Genomic DNA, 21,719 nt, shown 5'->3' with positions numbered 1-21,719 from the left:
ACTGACGTGTATATTATTACTCTTTTTAAGTTACGGTCTCTGGCTCAAAGCAGAGTCTTTTGTTTTCACTTTCCCCCCTCTCCTCCAAACGGAGGCTACAATTCCTCCTCTCCTCCTCTAACTACTGAGCCATCTCCCTGCTGACAGAGGCCATCATCATCATTACACACAGTGGAGCACAGGTTACACACCCTACTTTTCATTTCAAGGTGACAATAGCGGCGTGAAAATGGGTTTGATTTACCCTCCATATTCCACACAACAATATGTGCGCTGGTCTTAACCCGTTGACACTTGATGCAGCATTTGCGTGTATATCCCTCATTTGTGTGTGTATCCCTTTAAGACCGTCTTAAAGGGATACACACACAAATGCTGCGTCGGGTATCAATGGGTTAAGAGTCAAAGTAGCACAACTAAATAGCAAATTGCAAAACAGAAACAGAGCGTCGTCTTCTCTGTCAGTTCCACAATAGATGCTCAATGGTGATAGTCTCAGTTGTGATAGTTTTATAGCATGTTTTTACGGGGTTTGTATAGTAACGATGTATAATGACATATTACGTGATAATAGCATACTATTGTCTTCGACTGGCTGTATACGGGCTGGTTCTACTGTCACTAAAAACCTTCTGCTGACTGGCATCTTCCTTGGATGTCTCTTATTCACAACATTGTTAAATCAAGAGTAAACACATGGGTGATATTTCCTGTACTTAAGGGTAATAATGAGACTGTCCGCACAGTGATGTTACTAGCACTTTTGTTATGATAAATCTGTTGCTCTCTCAACCAGAACTGAGTCGGATTCCCTGTTGCCTTATTGTTCCTGTGAATCACTACTGCCCCCTGGTGCTGAATGTGTTCATGTACAAGTTGAAAGGCTATTGAGTTTCTGCTGCAGGTCTGCTCTTACATGAATGTCATTCTCCGCGTTTTGTTTTGTCTCGAGCTTTTCTTTTTTCTGTGTGCAAGTAACAGTAAACAGTGTGTGTGTTTATCCATGTTACACTCAAGTAACAGTAAACTGTGTGTGTGTTTATCCATGTTACACTCAAGTCTTTTCCGTTGTCATTCAGGTGAAGACTGTGCTATTTAGATATGCTTCTCTGCGAGGCATACAGTAAATAATCTATAATGATTCTGAAATCACCTTGACCGCCTCAGTCAGAATTATGTTGATCCTCTGCCAGTAAACCATTTCTTTGTACATTGATTATTTTTTCCATTGGCAAGATGCAATAATTTACATGTCATTAATGTCCTTATTTGAATTTAAGGTTTACACACTCCTGGTAGGGTAACTGTAGCTAAGGTGATGTTTGGATAGTAAATGCATAGCGCACCTCATATTGTGACATAATCAGTGTTTTGGTAGCAATGCTACTAAAGTCTTTGTATAAAAATAGGTCTTCCTCTCAGTGCAATACAGCCGCTCCCCCCAACCCCCCAGTGACTGGAATGAGTTGAAACCTGTGATGGTTGTGTATGTTACTAGACTCCACTGAAAAAGATTCCACCTCTTTGTAGATAATTCTTTTGCTTTGTACAGAAAGTGGAAAAGATCTTTTTGTATTTCTCTCTCTCTCTCTATTTTGTGTCCTCTGTAGCCCCCGGCCCCATGTGACCCAATTGTGTCGTCCTATTGGTCCACAACTGTGCTTTGTGTTCATGTAAATAGGTGTTTGTTAATAAAAGAATGTGTTCTTTTAATGATCCTGTGTATATTATGTTTAGCAGCCGCAACAGCATTGGCTGCTACTGTTTCCACCTTGTGAGACTGTGTGTGTGTGTGTGTGTGTGTGTGTGTGTGTGTGTGTTGTGTGTGTGTGTGTTCTGATGGCAAAATATGGTCCTGGCGACACCTACTGTATAAGCGGGAACCACCACAGAAGCGGTTTTGAGTACTTGGCCAGGTGTTTATGTCTGTCTCTCTGGACAGATTTTGTTAGTACAATAGTGCCAAAACAAACCGTGCAAGACGTAGTCACAAAACTTTACAGGAGTGTAGTTAACATCAAAATGAAGGTTGAGTTCAGAAATGGGCGTGATCTGAGCAAGCCCCCCCCCCCCCCCCCCAACATTATTAATTTATGCATCTGAAATCTACTTCTACTATGCAAGCACTCTGTGAAAATGACCAGACAAAAATGAGCCAACAAAAGATATTTATTATAGAAAATGTTCTGTAAACTGACAAAATCAGCAATAGCTGAAATAGCCTTGCTTATTATCAGTGTGACAGAAAATCAGTATTGAGGAAACCACCAACCCTCTCATGCAGCACCTGTATTAAAGAGGCATCACTGCCCTCTCAGGACATGAAGGTGTGGTGGACGCTGCCCCTGACCACAGCTCTGCAGATGGGGCAGTGCCCTCTGAGGACATGAAGGTGTGGTGGACGCTGCCCCTGACCACAGCTCTGCAGATGGAGCAGTGCCCTCTCAGGACATGAGAGGTGTGGTGGACACTGCCCCTGACCACAGCTCTGCAGATGGAGCAGTGCCCTCTGAGGACATGAAGGTGTGGTGGACACTGCCCCTGACCACAGCTCTGCAGACGGGGCAGTGCTCTCTCAGGACATGAAGGCGCGGACGCTGCCCCTGATGACAGCTCTGCAGATGGGGCAGTGCCCTCTCAGGACATGAAGGTGTGGTGGACACTACCCCTGACCACAGCTCTGCAGATGGAGCAGTGCTCTCTCAGGACATGAGAGGTGTGGTGGACGCTGCCCCTGACCACAGCTCTGCAGATGGGGCAGTGCTCTCTCAGGACATGAAGGTGTGGTGGACACTGCCCCTGACCACAGCTCTGCAGATGGGGGCAGTGCCCTCTGAGGACATGAAGGTGTGGTGGACACTGCCCCTGACCACAGCTCTGCAGACGGGGCAGTGCTCTCTCAGGACATGAAGGCGCGGACGCTGCCCCTGATGACAGCTCTGCAGATGGGGCAGTGGCGCAGGCTGGCAGCGCAGTCGCTGCACACCACCAGGTGACCACAGGGGATGAAGACAATGGACACCAGCTTGTCCATGCACACCTTACAGGTCCTCTCCTCCTGCAGCTGCCTCAGCAGCTCCTCCGGACTGGGTTCCCCCACTATTGAAAAGACAACACCACCTCAAATAACTAGATGCACACGCAAACATAATAATATACAACATTTATAACCGGGGGTTATAAATGTTTTTTTAGTTCACGGGCCACATGGGACCCAATACGGTCTCAAGTGGGTCAGACAAAGAAAATAAATGCATAATAACATAAATAACAACACCTTCAGATTTTCATGTTTCTTAAGAATCAGGCCTACAGGTACATTTTAAGAACACGGTTTCACATAGGGTTATCTCAGCTACCATATACCTATCATATCATATCAAATCTATTGTCTGTAACAGTGCATTACAACTGACGGCAATTACTCTCTATATTTTAGGGTAATGAAAATAGTTGACCATTTAGTGATGAATACAGAAAACACAAATAGGCTACTTCATATTGTAACTTGGCACCACTTAGCCGGCTTCACAAGTGCATCGATATTAGGTGTCAAATCCTGAGCTTGAAAGATTGTATTGAAGGACTTCTCGGTGCAATTTTCACACTTTGCAAAGTCATCCTGTGGACCGGATTGGACCTTTTGGCGGGCCGGTTCTGGCCCCCGGGCCGTATGTTTGACACCTATAGGCTAATTCTTACTTTGGGAGGCGACCACTTCAGTGGAGTGATATATGAGGAGTCATAAATCAGCAAATTATTGCCTCAAAGGTCAAATTTGTTGATAAAGTATTACAAGCCGAAAAAGCTGCCCCGTTCCTGTACATCCTGTCCATTTTGACCTCTGACCTTTCTCTCTGATGGCCGTTTGTGTCCTCACACTTCCAGTGCTGGGGCCCTCCCTCACCTCTGGCTCTGATGGGCACACAAACATGAAACACAAAACAACTCTGATAATCCACTGTAACATTGATATTTTCGGTGTTTCTATTTTTTTTAGCACAGATTAACAGTACAGACAAGTTCTGTATGAAGAAAAAGTCTGAAAAAGACTCCAGAAGAATTTGAAGAGATTCTTGTGGAAAATGCTCCGGGTTCAGCGGGCCGTTACCTCTGCTCTGTGGCCCCCGTCTGTCCTCCTCCTCGGCCTGCAGTATGTCAGTGACCAGGTCAGACACAGACGTGTAGTGCTGGCCGGTCAGGAGGTACTTGGTCTGGACCAGGCTCTCCACCAGGTTAGCCTCGAAGCCCATCTGGAGCGCCGTCTGCACCACAGGAGAGAGCATGGCCGACGAAGCCGCCAGACCCCCGACCACATCTGAGAGAAAGAGAGAGGTCAGGAAGACAAAATGTCTAAATATCATTTGGGTATTGGCTTGAACTTTACACTGGGCTAAGAGCCACACACTATCTATTTTTGCAAGGAAAATGGCATGAACTGAATATACTAATCAGCATTTTATGTCAGTGAATGAATGCTAAATAGCTATGAATTCCCCCTTTTGCATGCATATATTAACATACAGTATATGCATGTAACAGCATATATCAGCCCACGGACATCTTCTCTATATCAGCTGAGGTAAATTGTGGGCTATTTGTGATTCTTGCACTCTGTTGATTACAGTAAGCGCTCTTTCATGACCCGTCATCTCCTGCAACTAGGAGCAGGTCTAGTGGTTTTATGGCACTCCCTCCCTAATTGTTGATCTAACTCCACCCAACACCAACAGTCCAAAGCACAGTGTTTGCTCCACCTGCGTTGCTGTAGTAGGACATGCAGAGAAAAGTAATGTCATCAAACCAACAGGCTGCCATCTCACTGTAGTCACCTGCACTATATTTTGGTTGGGAAGATTGGGAAAGCATGTTTCAGATCTCAGATCTATAGATCATCTGTATATGACTTACCATTTCCTGAGCTGATCTCTCTGGGTGTGGGGGCCTGTGAGCCACCCTAGGATAGCAATCAAACACAGAATTCATGTTGTGAAAGGGTTGGAATCAATTCAATGTATTATGTACTACCAATGACAAATTAAACTGGCATATGTGAACACCCAACAGACTATATATATGTGTGATGTGTCCAGATCAGATCCTTGAGCACAGAAGAGGGATGAAGGTTCTCACCACAGTCTCACCCAGGTGGAAATGAGCATCCTGTATGTTGGTGATATACTCGTGTCCTCTCGACTGGATCAGAAACTCACATCTGAGAAACACGGAGAGATATTTCAAGAGTGCTAGCACTGTACCATAAAGAACATACAGTTCACACTCTATTATGAAAACTAAACATTTTCAATCACCGGTGCAAAAAGAATTGACAGAATGCAGTCAATTTATTTCGGTATATCTGCCTGTAACAAGTGCTGTAGGTAGAGCCGTTACCGTGGAAACCACTTGGCGTGCTCATGCCAGGGGTCGTCATCTGGCTCCCAGTTCCTCAGCCCTCCATCGCAGTGGTAACATTTGACGTTGTCACCATGACCTGACGGGACAGAAGATACACCAGGTCAGAAGATACACCGGTCAGAAGAGCACTCATGACATCGCTTCTTTGATTTCATTTAGCTAGCCCAGAAACAATCTCTTCCATTCACACACACAAACAAGCAACTGCTTCTAAACTGAGTTCGCATGAACAATTGGACATTTTCTCATAAATGTTGTGATCACATACATGTGGCCCTAAATGTCCGACTGGATATTGTATGAGTTTGTGGCATCTGCTCCTTTAGGTGTATGTGCACGCAGCCCCTGGCTCTGTCCAGGTTGTTCTGTCCAACCTCATGACTCAGCAGGACAATTGTCCCATGACCTCTCTCACAAAGAGGGGTCTCTAGCAGTGACCATGGGGGGTCTCTAGCAGTGACCACGGGTCACTTTCTGAACATTGCACTGACCATTTAGATAGCTACTCAAATGTTGCACATAAAAAACAAACATAAACAATAATAATAATAATAATAAACAGAGGATCATAAGAGAAATGGTTTCATCGAGGCCTTAGTGGACCTCAATGTGCACCTGTGTAGAAAAATCCTGCTCTGGCGAGGATGTCGGGCTGGACCGACGCCCCGGTGGGCCAGTTGTGGAAGGTGGTAAGCCGGGAATCCTCCGCCTCCATCTCGGGGTAGACCGCCTGTCCGGCCGCCCCCTGGTCGTCCACGGTCAACCTCTGGAGCTGGGTCAACAGCTGGCCGTCCACGGAGTCCGAGGATCCGGGCGCAGCGTGGAGCGGAATGTTCCCCACGGCTCGCCCCTGCATGAAACCACAAGCGGGGAAGTGCCTCTTGTGCTCGGCGGCCGGGCTGTCCCCGTGGAGCCAACATCTTAAAGTCCCTCCGCAGCAGAAACACTGGACTTTGTCCCCGGGGCCCACGAAGTAGAAGCCCGCCTTGGCCAGGTCTCCAGAGGTGACCGGCGCGTCTGCCGGCCAGTCGTGGAAAGTTCGGAGTCTTTCCCCTTCGCCTCGCATCTGAGGCTCCTCGAGGATGTGCAGCATAGTCCTCCTGTCACCCGTCATTCTGGGCCATAGGGTTTTCTCTTCCTCCTTTTGTCCTGTGCCAGTCATCTCTTTTGTCGTCCATAGTGGAGCGCACACTGAAGGTGAGCGCGGCGCGACCGTTGAAATAATATGAGCGGCCGGCTGCTCTGCGCAGCGGCCTAACATGAGGCTGCTTTCCAGAAAGGTCACAGAGTGCCAGAACGCAGGCCCATTGATCCTTGAATGAATAGAGAGGCAAAGTGACCGCCTACTTCCTGCTTCAGCACTGTACCAGAGATTTTCATCCGCCACTTATTTTCCCATACACATTTCGTAAAATGCCTATAAAAATAGTTGTAATGGTTCAAACCAAACAGTACAGATATATTTAGAAACAGGAGAGATCGCATAACATTTCACTGGGACCAGAAACGTAAGAAAAATTGCGGGTTTAAAGAAAATATTTTTTCAATGTTGTTTTTTTAAGTTTTGGTCCGAGTGAAATGTTCTATGGTCTCTCCCGATTATAGCGTTAGCTGAACCGTTTGGTTCGACGAAGTAAAACTATTTTATAAGCATTTTACGAAATGTCTATGGGAAAATAAATGGCGGATGAAAATCTCTGGTACAGTGCTGAAGCAGGAAGTGACGTTCCACTTTGCCTCTCTATGACAGCCTGCAAATAACATTCCGCTCCGCCCCTTTTGAAAATTAACTAGGCTGTAATCCTGTAGGCCAAGACATTTCAGAAGGATAGGACAACTACAGTATACATACTGCAGGGAATCAGAATCAGAATCAGAATCAGAATCAGAAAGACTTTAATGATCCCCGGGGGGAAATTGGGACAAGTTACAGTAGCTCGCTCACAGAACACACATAGCATAAAATAACAGTAGTAAATGCGATATTAAGCAAAATAAGCAGAATAAGAACACAACATAGCATAGAATAACAGTAGTAAATGCGATAGAAGCAAAAATAAGTAGAATATGTCTAAGTAAACAAAATACGTAGAGTAAGTATACATTCCGTGCCAATTATCATTATTGTATCTATTACAGTGATACAATACAGACTGAAACACCATATTGTGCTGCTTTACTGTTGGGGATACAGTGGATATTCTTAAATGCTGGTAGACTGTCATCCTCCTAATTGGGAGGGGAGATCAATGGACCATTTGACTGTATATGGGACCTTTGCACTCTGCAGTACAGGATTGGATGAGCTGAATGAATGAATGAATAGGGGCATTTTAAAAACAACACAAAAAACTATTGATCATGCATTTGTATCCTAGGAGGGATAATAATGCGTTGATAATTGTAGCCATGTTTGCAGGATTTGCTCTGTGCATCTAGCCCTTCGGTTGTTTTAACAATCAAAACATAAGCTTTCTGCTGGACATTGTGAACAGCTTTACAATATTAAAGAATTTCAGTAGCCTACTGACCAAATTTTAAACATTTATGAATTTAAAATTCTATATAGCCTAGAGATGTAAGTTATTTTGGCTATAGGCTATGTGCTGTGTGTGTCTATAAGGCTTGTCAGACTATACTTTACACAAAGGGGAACAGCAGAACCTGATCTAGGCAAGACGTGAAATTACCCTCATTTAGTGCCAATGTTGTGTAAATACCTAGAGGCTGAAAATAACACCTATGTTATGATTTGACCTTTGGCAGAGTTTAGAGGGTGGGGGGGTTGGGGGGTGTGGTTCTCTCACTGTTGCCCCTTGGTGGAGAGAGGGAGTATGATTACTTGGTGCAGCGAGCGGCCCGGAAGGTTTTCCTGACCTTAGTTGGCTGTCATGAAAACTGGGTCCCAATTTAAATTCTAATCATATTTAAAATTAGCATGATTTGAGTTGTTCTGAAATGATCAAACTCAGACCAAAGGCTTTTGGACCGCATGCGTGACACTGATGAAATCATTCCCTGCCTATAGACGGTTTCAGTGGAATTCTGTTGCTAGCCTATAGGGAACAGTTTGAAAGCAGCTTATTTCCTGACTGCAACAGGACGTAAGCTAGGGGCAATTTAGAATGTTTATGTTGTCAAGTGGAAATGGTCTATACAAGGCTAATTGACTAACAGTCTGAATATCACATTTCCTTCCATCTAGAAATATACAGTCATAGAGTTCACATAGAGGTCACAGGAAATATGTTGACCTCAGTCGGGTCACGCGCCCGTAAAGGACGGGATGTGGATGCCCAACTGTAAAAGTGAGTTACTTATACCGCATTCATGACAACTCGGCCCGCCGGAGGTTTCAACACGGAACCTCCGCCCTGGACAGATTTGCGTTCACGCTGCACCTCCCGCTCGGGGGGAAAGCCCAAACTGTTGCTATAGCAACCCGCGTTAGCATGGTAGCTACCTACTAGCGAACAATGCTAACCGAACATGCTGAATGCTGAATTTCACACAGAACGAAACACAGATGATACAAACACATATGAAACGTTAACATTACATAATTAAGAACTCAACTTGTGTGTTAAAACGTCAACAAACGTCTTTATAATAATTCTGTGATTATCATTAACGATGCAAGTAGCCATTTTGATGTGGCTGTGACGTCAACTCGGAGAAACCGGAGCTCTGAATGATACCCGAATTTCCGAGCTGTAATTCTGGCCTGGACGACCGTTCAATTCACTTTTTACAGGTCGGAACCCATTTTTTCCGGCGGTCCGAGTTGTCTTGAACGGGGTATTAGGCTACTATTGTATGTGGGAAAAAGAGAGGTCATAGAGCAAGCTATCAGAACCATGGACAGCGCTCTGACATCCGGTAACAGTCAAAGTATTTAAACGGGAAAACGAGCGTCAGCACCTGAGAGAATAGACCTGTCTATTTCACTGTGGTTCTGAAATGACCACTGACTTTAAACAATGCAATAATTTAATGTCGATGAATTTTGATTTGATGTTGAATCGTTTTGTTACAGATTGCTACAGATGATTTTACAACAAAAAAGAAAAGAAAAACATGACAGAGATGGTTTCGAGGGCATGGCACCACTTTCAATGTTTTTATTTGAACACAGCGTATTCCTGGGGTGGCAATTTGAGTTATTTGCAAGGGCCCGTTCTCTGCCCAATTATACATTGTTGGAGAGCCTGCTCTCTCCTTTGGCCCCTCTTCTACCCCAGGGGCCCCAGTGGGATGCCCAACTGTGATGTTGGGAAAGTAAGCCTATTATTCCATCAGTCAAGAAAATACACCGGCCACAGGATTGTACTGGTGGCCCCTTCTCTCACTATGGATTTGTTTTCCCTATAGTACTCAGTAGTGAATTTATTGTGGTCTCTATACTTCCTGATATTTCTCTCTCTTGTCATATGCTATCATAGTAATGTGCCTATAATATTCACATAATATGCCCTAAATTGACTTTTCTTTAGGCATATAGTTTTTGAATGGGATATCCTCCTAAAATGTATGATTTCATAGCCTTCGAAATGTTGGGCTAGACATGGCCTCTTGTTTGGTCGTTGAAAAAGAAACATGGTTTGCTGAGCCTGAGGAGGGCACAACAAACACCACGAGATAACACTTTCAAATAGGACGTCAACAAGGGAGCTGGAAGGTGGGTGCTGAGGGTGCTGCAGCACCCCCTGGTGGCAAGAAATGGGATTTTCGAAATGGTTGGATTTGGCTGTCTTGTGTTTATACCACCAACAAAATGCATTAAAAAACAGTTTGTGCTTCCCAGCTCTAATCTTATTTCCTATGCTCTCTCTTCAAAAGTGTTTGATTTTCATCATAATCTGGTTTTCCATAATAATAATAATAATAAGTTCAGTGTTTATGCCTGTGTTGCTGTCTGTTGTAGTGTAAAACGACTAAAGGGAGAGCTGCAGGTGCTTACATGAAAGTGAGTGAGAAAAGGAGAAGATACTGAATAATGACATCACAACAGTATAATCCTAATGTTCAGCACCGAGAGTCCCTTCCTTACAGCACCCCCCACCTAAAAGTACTTCCAGCACCACTGGACGTCAACATGTTGCATTCATTCATCATTTTCGTCTCTTCTTCCATACCTTAATGCACCACTTTAATGGTCACTCACTCGGGATACTTGAAACTTTTGCCACCTCGCGGTTAGCGACGTGAGAGCAGCAGCGGCTCAAAGCCCGGATGGAGCAGGCAGCCATTGGGGAAGTGTGTACAGTACAGGGGCTTCACGGTATAGCGCAACTGAGGAGGGATCTCTCTGGAATAAAAAAGACAAAGTAAAAAAAAGCGACCGAGGACAGAAACACAAGATCCTGCAAATTCAACTCGGTCGACACATAACAACGTTAACGTGAAACTATCAGGACTTGATTGCTTTCGGAACACAGAATCCGAGGCGACAGACTTGAAACTGTGGAAGTTGGATACGTGCACAGCGGAAAATACACAGCTGAGAGAGCTAGCGCAAGCTACCACTACTACTAGCCACAAGCTAAGCGGCATAACTAGCCAAATAGCTAACTATAACTGAGCAGTGAACTTGTTCTCAAAACAACACGGGGCTTGTTGAAATCCAGTCACAAGCTTCAGGCTCTGTGAGAATCCAGGGACTTGCTTAATGAATTATGTCCGCCACAAGCATTGACCCTCAGGTAGGAAGGACGGTGCACCTCGTCTGGAGAAAGCTTTAGCACGCTAAGCTAATCTGCTAACGATTTATTGGGCTATGGCTATTCATTGGGAGTGTTAGCTAGCCACTACTAACGTTGGCCCGGGTCTACTCTATCATGGAGCTAGCAAGTTAGCAGTAATCCGTGGAACAGTTATGTTTTTAATGGGCATTTAAGAAGAATGACATGTGTAACGTTACGTGTGCATGTAAATAATTGTCCAAATCATCCATGGCTGAAGCCACAAGTCTGCCACAATCGTAGAAAAACACTCTCCTAACATTCGGTTCCATTCCATCGCTAACGTGAAATAATTAGATGTCGGCTCAGGCTAACATCTGAAACACGACCGTTTCCATGGAACCTTTAACAAATAACTGCATGGTGTTTTAGGCTGGCCCAATGTTTGCAGCCTGTGATATGCATTATTTGCGTGTGGAAAGCCATTTCGATTGTGGCAACGTTAGCCAGCTAGTTAAGTGATTGAAGTTAACGTTACCGCTATACCAAAATAAACAAAAATAAATAGGGTTGATTGTTGTAATCTCGTCTCTACCAAGTATTTTTTTTAACTCTTCGCCATAAACTATAGGTAAATGTTTTGTATTGCTTCTGCCCAGGAAGTAGTCTTGTGTTTGGCTTGTTGTTGTGGGCTACAAACCTATCTATGTAAAATGACCATGACGTCTCCTGTCTTTTTCTTTGCATGATCCAACATGGATGCAGAGATCAAAGGGACAAGCGTCTAAAGGTGAGTTGCTACATATCATGGGACTGAATCAATAAATCAATAGTGTATTTCAGGGACATGTTTTTTTTCTTCTGTTTAGTAAATTGGGCCTAGCCTTTTGAGTCATATCATTGTTGTTCACTTGTTTTTTCCACTGATAGGCCTTGACATCCACAATTGTCTACACCACATATTGGAAAATTAGCTGAATTCGAATGTGTTTCTGGGCCTTTACACAGCTTGATTTACAGACTGGCTGGGCGAACACCTGCTGGTAAATTTTGGCTTTGGCTGGCGAGTTAATCTCCTCTTATGTGCCACTTTGGCAGGTAGCCTAACTATCCATCTTTTGGAAGTTATTTATCTTGCGAAAATCATCTTTGGCTGCATATATAGTGACTATGTAGACCTTTAGCTCAGTGATTGAACCTGGCACATACATTGAGGCTCAGGCAGGGTTTTGGTACCCACAGGGACCACCAGTTCTAAAAATGTCTGCACCCATGGACTGTAAGGGCACTTTGGATAAAAGCAACCGCCGCATGTCACACATCCGTCTGCCAAATGTCATATGAAAGGGCCGGCGAAGTTTAGAATCCACTAGCCACAGGGGCTAGTCAGTGGCTAGTGACTAGCCACTGTGGTCTGTGGGCAAAATGAGTGTCTTGTCTTGGCAGATTATACAGATTATATCCATGACATGAAGCTCTCTGTGGTGCTTATCTCTGAAAATTACTCTGCAAAATGCTGGTGCTGTCAGTATTGCTTTGACAGTTATATATATATACATTGTGTGTGTGTGTGTGTGTGTGTGTGTGTGTGTGTGTGTGTGTGTGTGTGTCTGTTTTCTAACATCACCAGCAGTCCACGCCTTACAAGGCTTTATTGCTGTGCCAGCGCTAATCTGAGAGTGGTATGGTCGGTGGATGACTCCCAATGTAAAACAGCTGTTAGAATGATGTGGTTACCACCACAGTCTCGCTCCTAACCCCCCTATCACACCTTCTTCCCCCGGTATGATTTACTGGTGGTCCTTCATCGCTGTTAGTTAGTAGTCCCTCGCTGATGTGGACTGGTGTTGATGTTGATAGTGTTATTATTACTGGCCTTGCCAGGCGTTGACTCAGCCCTTAACCTGCACGTCTGGCTGGCAGCGGGCAGCAGGCCATGTCTGACTCACTTCCAGGTTAGGCCTGTCTCAAGGGGCCAGAGGTAGACACGCACATGTCAGCTGATTATGGCTCTTGACATATATATTAGTATCTCTGCTGTAGGGTTGTCAAAAGTATCGATAAAAGTCAATACTAACATTTTTAAACGGATACAATACTCATTTGCAACAGGTATCGATAGTATCAATACTAAAAAAATTAAATGGATACAATACTTATTTGCAACTATCAATATCAGCAGTGCTTTCTCTTAATGAAAAATCAAACATACCACTGACTTCTCCCTCCCTGTCATTGGTGGGTATCTTTTGCTTCAACAAATTCAAAGTATTCTGATAGGCTGATCACTAGACCAGGTGTAATCTGCTGTGTTCTGATAGGCTGATGACTAGAACAGGTGTAATCTGCTGTGTTCTGATAGGCTGATGACTAGAGCAGGTGTAATCTGCTGTGTAAGGTCAAAGTTTTTAGTGAATTTGATCAGGCCTAGATTATGGAGAAGCGTGCATCTGTCCGTCTATCTGTCTTAGTTTATTTTTTATGATTCTTGATGTGTTGTCATCCCGCCGCATGGTATCGAAAATGGTATCGAGTATCGATATTTTCCTCGGTATCGGTATCGAAGTAGAAATTCTAGTATCGTGACATCCCTACTCTGCTGTAGACACTACAGATAATAGTAATAAAAAAAAAAAATGGATTCAGCCCTGCTATCCTGTGATGGGCTCAATACTGCTGATTCAGTCTGGCCCTTTGACCCCGACACTGTTTTCCCAGACAGATTAGATTTAGTCAGGCCCAGTCTGGTTGAGCTCGTGAAGATGTGTGTTTAGTCCAAGACTCACCACGTCTGAGCTCTTGAGAGTGACCCTGGCAGCAACAGCCAGTGGGAGTTGAGTTCAAGGGGGCAAGGAAGAGAATGAAGTGGTGTTTGGCAACAGAGCCCACTCACTCAGACAGATGGCTTACTTGAGAAATATTCCCTACTCCCCTTTGCTCCACTCCTTTTTTTTAATTTTTTTTATAATATTTTTATTTGGTTTTTCTGATTTTAACAAACAAAAACAAGAGCATGGCAGCTCAGACACAACATTGATCTGGACAGTGACAGAAGGTGAAAGAATAAACAAAAATAAGGGAGAAGAAAAATGAGGTCAATCTCCAGAGACATGATGCGCCGCGTGATTTATTTGGTGCAAATTTCTCTTCTCTTAAATTGTTTCCTTTTCTGTTCCTTTTGTACCAGAACGAACAAACTCCGACAGGGGGAAGAAAAAAAAACAGACACCAAAAAACACGCGTACACCCACACTCCAATGCTACAACATGGTGATTGTGGTTGTAAAAATGGAAAAATAAAAATAAATTAATATTGTGAATAGGATCCTTTATAGGGGGGATCCAAGGGAGGTCAGTCAGGCTCCACTCTCTTGATAAATTGATATATAATTCTATTTGGGGGAATAATTCTCAGATAAAATGACAAGGTACTGGGGGTCAATCCACATTATGTATGAAAGAAGTCTAATACAGAATTCTTCATCAATGTTATCTTTGTAATAATGTCACTTAATGTAGCTTCTGTATGAAGAAAGAAATGACTGAATTAGGGCTGCCTGGGACGATGTGGCCAAAACATTTTTTCGATATAAAATATAGTCCCTCCCTGCCCTTCCCGGTTCTTATGTGTAAAGTCAATGGGGGTTTTTGTATGGGAATTTCAGTTAAATGCAGGAAATAAGGTCTGTGGTTTAGCAAAAGTTTGTGAAACAGCGAAGTTTGTGTTCAGCAAAGATCATCTTCACAAATGAGGACCACTTTTATGACTTGAAGCATTTTCTGAAAATCGCATTTAAAAAAACTCATTTATGCTTTGGAAAAAAGCCCAAGGTTTTTACAGAGTGAATATAGGATATTTCTTTTTATCACTCCATAAATATTGTCAGCAGTCATTAAAAAAAAATCTATTTTCGTCATGTTTTATCAACTAAGGTGGGGGGACATTTCATGATGATCTATATTCATTAAAAATGTTACGCTATTCGCCTGTAATTTAGAACATATTGAGGACACAAAATCAATTGAGTTTGGTTTTGTTGCAATTAGTGAGAGGTTGACCCACATTATTACTGGACTATATGGGAGTAGGTTTGTTTACAGAATGATAACTATCATTAAGCTGCAAGATCTGCAGGGTTATCATACCAAAATATAAACTAGAGACACAGGAAGACAAAAATACCACAATTGTTTGGCCACCTTGGGTGGTAGCAATAATTTGTGAAAATGTCAGCATTGAACTAATGTGTGGGTGTCTATCATGCTATACAGTATATTGATTGTTTTATCACCCAGCCCTAGATTGAATATCTATTTTCGAATTGTATGCACTCAGACATCCACACATCTATATTTAAATATACATTCATGGGGTTTTGTTTCGTTGCAGTGCAAAATGGTTCGCTGCATCAGAAGGAGACTGTCCACGACAATGACTTTGAGCCATACCTCACTGGTCAATCAACTCAGGTAAAGCGTAACATCTCTGTCTTAATTAAGAAGTACTATTTGTGATTGCTAAATTGTTTGCAAATAATAAACCAGTGGAAATACCGTTATGATGAGAGTATTTGTAATCTCTTGTTTTATCACGCAGATAAAACTCATTTTAAAAAACATGACCAAATCATAAAATGAAGATTTTCTTGGGGTGCATTTTGCTATAGTTTAGCAGTGTTTCATTTAATTTGTAGAGTGGTTTTTAAATCAAATTGCGTGTGACTCGCTAATAGTGTGGCTTTGCTGACTTCCCATGCATCCAGAACAACAGCTACCAGTCCATCACCGACCCATACCTGTCCAGCTACTACGCCCCCTCTATTGGATTTCCGTACCCCCTCAGTGAGGCGCCCTGGTCCACCGGTGGAGACCCCCCCATTCCATACCTCACTCCCTATGGACCCTTGAGTAATGGAGACCATCACTTCATGCCGGACACGGTGTTTGGCCAGCCAGGGGGCCTGGGCAGCAGCATCTACCCCCACAGGTTTAACTTTTTCCCCGAGAACCCGGCCTTCTCTGCCTGGGGCACCAGTGGCTCCCAAGGCCAGCAGACTCAGAGCTCGGCCTACGGCGGCAGCTACAGCTATCCTCCCAGCTCCCTGGGGGGAACGATGCTGCCCGACGGTCAGACGGGCTTCCACAGTGACACCCTCAACAAGGCCCCCGGTATGAACAGCCTGGAGCAGGGGATGGTCGGCTTGAAGATCGGAGGGGACGTCACCGGCCAGGGCTCAGGGGTCAAAGCCGTCGGCTCTGTGATCGGCGGACCCGCAATGGCAGCCGCCGGAAATGGGGCCACGCCTATTGGCATGCCCCCGCCCAAGCCCACCTCCTGGGCCGCCATCGCCAGCAAACCCGCCAAGCCCCAGCAACTGAAGGCCAAGGTGAAGCCGGGCATGCCCGCCCTGGGGGGAGCCCTGCCTCCTCCGCCCATCAAACACAACATGAACATTGGCACCTGGGACAAGGGGCCAGTGACGAAAGTGGCCACAGCTCCGCTGCTGCAGCAACAGCAGCAGCAGCACCACCACCAGGCCCTCGGCCTGCCCCACGGCATGCCACATCAAGCCCAAATGCAGCAAGGACCCATGCAGCCTCCCCCTCCCCAGTCTCTGGTGCAACAGCAGATGCAGCCGATGGCCTTACCGCCCCAGCCCCCCCATCACCACCACCAGCACCACCAGCCACCGCCGCAGCCCTACCAGAACCACACTCAGCCCCCGCCGCCCCAAACCCGTTGGGTCGCCCCGCGGAACCGCAACTTAGGCTATGGACAGGGTGGCCTCGACGGCGGCGTGATGGGAATGGTCGGCGGCGGGAACGGCGGCCCCCCAATGTCGGCCAGCCTGGGACCCGGTGGCGAGTCCCACCCGGTGCTGGACAAGCTGCGCGCCGCCCACAGCTACAACCCCAAGGAGTTTGAATGGAACCTGAAGAACGGCCGTGTTTTCATCATTAAGAGCTACTCCGAGGACGATATCCACCGCTCCATCAAGTACTCCATCTGGTGCAGCACAGAACACGGCAACAAGCGGCTGGACTCAGCCTTCCGGGCCATGAACGCTAAAGGCCCCGTGTACCTGCTGTTCAGCGTCAACGGCAGCGGCCACTTCTGCGGCGTGGCGGAGATGCGCTCGCCCGTGGACTACGGCACCAGCGCCGGCGTTTGGGCGCAGGACAAGTGGAAGGGCAAGTTTGACGTGGACTGGTTGTTTGTCAAGGACGTGCCCAATAGCCAACTGCGCCACATCCGCCTGGAGAACAACGACAACAAGCCGGTGACCAACTCGCGCGACACCCAGGAGGTTCCTCTGGAGAAGGCCAAGCAGGTGCTCAAGATCATCACCAGCTACAAACACACCACCTCCATCTTTGACGACTTTTCCCACTACGAGAAGAGGCAGGAAGAAGAGGATGAGGTGCGCAAGGTGGGTACGATGATCTTGAGTTATTTCCCCCATGTATTTCTCCCACTAGACCAAAATACGATGGGCGTCGCTTTTGATTAGAATACAACAGAGGTGTACGTGAGCCTGCCTGCGCCGCGGGTCCTGCAACAGGTCTTGGTGCAGGCACATTTGAAAACATTTTTTTTTTTTTATTATTATTAAACCTTTATTTAACTAGGTGAGTCCCATTGAGATTGCAAGATCTCTTAGCCAAGAAAGCAGCAGTACAGTTTCCACACAGCGAGCAAATAAAAGCACAGAAACACAGAAACATACAGCTCACTGAATTATTTGAAAGCATGGTCATGAGCACAGCACAATTTGGCAACAGACCCTTTTCACGGGGGCCATTTTGTGTCGAAAAGGCAGGGTAAACAAACACAGGTGCAAGCGCAAAACACTAACGAGGGTTTCCAAATTCCAATCATGGAAGTTGGAAACTCTCATTGGTGTTTTGCGCTTGCACCTGTGTTTACTGTTTACCCTGCCTTTTCGACACAAAATGGCCCCCGTGGGAAAGGTCTCTTCCGCCAATCACAGAAACTCCCTGCGCCTGTCATTTGATTGGACTGTGTGTTTGTTAATGGGTGGCTGGGTGGAGTTCTCAGTTTTTAAGCGTAGCGTGGGCACTCAATTATGCGGTCAGTTAGTTGTGGCTCAAAAAGCAGTGGGTTGCGGAGGAGGGGAGCGGTCTTGAAAAAACAGACCCGTGCAGACCTGTCAGGTGTACCTTATTATTACATCATGAATTGAGTTGCATATATTTCCATTCTTGTGATCACGTGACCGTTGATTTGTTTTACGGCGCTATAGACTAACTCTCGTTTTCCTTCTCTTTCCCCATATCCACACCTCTCGACAGACCTTTGAACCTGCCCCGATACAGAACCGCTCTCGGTTGGATCAGGTAAAAGAACCGGCTTTTTCGCATTCTCTCGCCAGTGTCGTTGACGATCCTCCCAGGAGTATTGAGTTTTAGCCGACAGCCTGGTGATCGCCGTCGATTGTCTGCCTTCTTCGACACAGTGAAGATCAAATGGGAATTTGAATCGTTAATCCTTTGATCACAGCTTAACGTAGATCACGTTAGACCTTCTATTCAACAAGATCGTAGCGTTTTACTGCGCTGTTATGTGATATCTGCACGTCTAATGTTGGCTCTCTTTTCCCTCCCCCAACAGGAGCGCCAAAACAGGAATAAACAATAGAAGACATTTTATCCTTGGCTTGATCAACAGTTACACACTAGGACTTTTGATTTCAGAGACAGAAGAATATGAAAATACAACCAAGCCCTTCTTTCTTTTTTTTCTATTTAATCCCGGTGAATCTCTGCCATCGTCGAGACTTGTGCTTTTCTTCCGCCCCATGTACCACCCACCTCTTGTGCAGGGATAACAAGCTGAATTCATGTATCACTTCGCCCACCACCACCACACTTTTTAGTTTGGATTTTTGATTTCTCCCCCCGCCCCCTTCTCTCCGTTCTTACATCTCGTACTCTTCTCTCGTCAAGACTGGGTTTCTCTCTCCTGCCCCCCCCCCTCCCTCCTCCTCCTCCTCCTTTCCAATTGAATCAGGGTTTGACTGCACCACGGAGAAAACAACCAACAAATCTGCCACTTTATACATTTCAGTACAATCAGGAACTGATGTGTCCTGCCCCTATTTGTCCACTGGGGGGCAACATTGCCATGCTTCAGAGGTTTAACTGTGCCAACAAACAGGGTTGGAGGATCCCCAAAGGCAATGGACTTGGAACTGTGTGCGATAATAAAACTTCAATGGTTTATCTATTTTTCATTCAGATCAACAAAATCTCTATTTTTTTGGCTGACTACTGACAATTTTTTCCTTTCAGAAAGCTGTTTTCTGGAGCCTTAACGTTTTGTTTTCTAGTTATTGGTGACTTGTGGAAAAGAACCGCTCTAACAGTGACAGTGTGGAGAAATCAGGGATAGTGTGAAGTCACACAGGACTCGAGACATTTCAGAGGAGGAGTTGCAATGGCCTCATGGAAGGAAATAACTGACGTGTCCTCTACAAGCAGAACTTTCACCATAGAAATCTAAAAAATTGTACTTTTGACATCCTTCACCACGCCCCCCCCCTCCCCCCCCCTGCTTTGGTTTCTTTCGATGTCTTGTCTTGAAGGGGTTTTTGTACGTTCCATCGGGAGATTCTGTTCGTGTTACGCAATCCAGTCTGAGAGAATTGTCGCATCCACCATTTTAAATTGTTTTATAATCAAGAGTTATGTAATGATGTAACTGCTACATTTGATTAAATTGTCGCTTTTGCATATTCGTTCCAGTAAAGGGGGGGGGGGGGGGGGGTTTCACGGATTTGTCCATTCACCATCATTCTGTCTTAATCCTTTCATTTTGTTTTTTTTGTTTTCCTCGAATTTGGTTTTGCTAAGTCTATCATGTCGTTCGTAATGCTAAGCTTTAACGTAGGAGCGTATAGTCATGGAGAAAGCCTAAAAATGTATAACCTAAAATTAATGTAACTGATTTACTATCAAGAGTAAGAAAAAAAAACAAGAATGAAATGTGGTTTCTGTGTGTTTTTTTTGGGTTGTTTGTCTTAGATTGAAACCATTGATTTATGATAACAGTAAAGTCATTTCAGGTATGTTATGAAAATGACAGTGATTGGGTAATTAAAAGACACTACACAAAAGGGCGTCACTAATTGAATAAGTGTGAGCCCACGCATGGCCCGTCTGTTGGACATGTTAAAAATACCAGACACCCTGCAGCTTGATTGTGAGGTGAGCGAGTGGCCATGTTCTTCTGGTTTACGCTCGAGCACCGTGTCCCCTCTTCTCCTGTCATTGATTTCAGGTCATTCAAAGCCAGTATGGAGACTGGTTGTAGCACGTTCAAGACCAGCGGCTTCCCTCTCCTCGATCAAGAAATACTGCCGGTTGGTCTATATAGGAGGGTTTTTGAGTGTGCGTTTGTGTGAGAAAGTTGAAAATCCTGACGTAGCTACGTGTAACCAATCAATTCAAATGTTCCCATTAGAAAAAGACATATGCAGATGTATAGATCTATAGTGGCGGTTACACATGTGGGTAATGTGGACTAGTTCACGATATATTTAGTGGTGCTTTTTCAAAATATGGATGGGGGAGGCGCTATGGTTTCTAATCTTCAGTGTCAGTAACCGCACCCCCCCCCCCCTCCCCCAAATACTGTAGCTTACTTTGCTGAGGCCAGTCCAGTGTGAATGTGTGTTTCAGAACCTTATCCGCAGACATTCGAAGAGGCGTTATGTACTTTACCCATGGCCAGTGAACGCCTTGTAATTCGAAAAGTGATTTGTAATCCTATATAAGATCCTATATATCTCCTCCTCTTCCTCTCCTTCACCTGCACTAATTGAGAGAGCAAGGTCGGTCCGAGCAATACGGTGAACGGCCACCGGGACGTTTCTCCTTCACCGATAACGGCTCTTGTGCGACCGGTGCAGCTGAAGGCGGAGGCGAGTGGCTGTGTGCCTCAGGAAGCATCAAATGACTGTGCTGCTGCTGCAGGGCTTATAATGCAGAGGAATGGTAATAATAATAACTGTCTGTGTGGAGATGTTTTGCTGCAATAGAGAGACATGTCGGGTTAACCAAGAAAGTATATTGTTTTCAACACTACAAAAGGAGCAATGACCTGACATAGATGACAATAAAACATGATTACCAGTATCTTACAGGCACACAGTTGTATGGGCATAACAAACCTGTAATGGTTCAAAAGATCTATCTTGGTTATAGAAGAAAATCAAGCCTTAATAAACTGTCCGTTCAGCAATGATTTTGTCTTGATCTCTTGAATTTCCCCTCGTGTGAGATTACAACCGTCTCTAGTGACCTTATCTAAAGCTGAAGGTCACTGAACCCCGCCCCTGTTCCCTGTTGCCATTCTGCTTTGATCATGCAGCTAATAGCATGCTAATACTAGACTTGCCAGTTCAACAGTATCAAAGGAGGTCACGTTGTCATATTAGGCTAAACCGGCCTACAGGATTTCAACCGAATAGGCTCGGGCTGTTTCTCTGTGGTGTGTAGAGACTATACTGAAAACACCAGCACTATTAAAGCATGGTTTTGGGAGTTTTTCCGATGGCCAACCTTCCTTTGAGACGGAGGATCCAGAACCGTTGCATG

At 45.0% G+C, this 21,719-nt stretch overlaps 2 protein-coding genes across 3 annotated transcripts; one reads left to right on the top strand and one right to left on the bottom strand.

Moving 5' to 3' along the window:
• Positions 1–2,899: 2,899 nt before the first annotated feature.
• birc7 (baculoviral IAP repeat containing 7) lies at positions 2,900–6,580 on the bottom strand (the record flags this gene model as incomplete). The annotated part of the gene is made up of 7 exons (XM_083641371.1): positions 2,900–3,099; positions 3,850–3,915; positions 4,112–4,318; positions 4,912–4,957; positions 5,134–5,215; positions 5,395–5,494; positions 6,034–6,580. 7 exons carry the CDS (start codon positions 6,578–6,580, stop codon positions 2,900–2,902), a joined length of 1,248 nt encoding a protein of 415 aa, XP_083497497.1.
• Positions 6,581–10,686: 4,106 nt separating this feature from the next.
• Positions 10,687–21,221, top strand: LOC310781828 (YTH domain-containing family protein 1-like). Of its 2 annotated transcripts, none has more exons than XM_083642461.1 (6): positions 10,687–11,120; positions 11,865–11,889; positions 15,490–15,569; positions 15,863–17,530; positions 18,414–18,458; positions 18,733–21,221. In XM_083642461.1, the coding sequence occupies exons 1-6, from the start codon at positions 11,094–11,096 to the stop codon at positions 18,757–18,759; spliced, it is 1,872 nt and encodes a 623-aa protein (XP_083498587.1). In that variant the 5' UTR covers positions 10,687–11,093; the 3' UTR covers positions 18,760–21,221. The 2 variants fall into 2 exon arrangements, with proteins under 2 accessions (XP_083498587.1, XP_083498588.1); XM_083642462.1 differs by having other exon boundaries at positions 15,863–17,534.
• The last annotated feature ends 498 nt before the right edge of the window (positions 21,222–21,719 follow it).

This window comes from Poromitra crassiceps (genome assembly GCF_964638095.1).
Source record: "Poromitra crassiceps genome assembly, chromosome: 8".
Lineage (NCBI taxonomy): Eukaryota > Metazoa > Chordata > Actinopteri > Beryciformes > Melamphaidae > Poromitra > Poromitra crassiceps.
This window is presented reverse-complemented; position numbering and strand designations above follow the sequence as displayed.

What these genes read in the sequence shown, in the direction of transcription:
- LOC310781828 (XM_083642461.1), top strand. Translation starts at nt 11,094, where the DNA reads ATGTCCGCCACAAGCATTGACCCTCAG. An exon ending in CCACAAGCATTGACCCTCAG is followed by an intron (nt 11,121 to 11,864) that starts GTAGGAAGGACG and finishes ACATGGATGCAG; the next exon opens with AGATCAAAGGGACAAGCGTC. An exon ending in AAAGGGACAAGCGTCTAAAG is followed by an intron (nt 11,890 to 15,489) that starts GTGAGTTGCTAC and finishes GTTTCGTTGCAG; the next exon opens with TGCAAAATGGTTCGCTGCAT.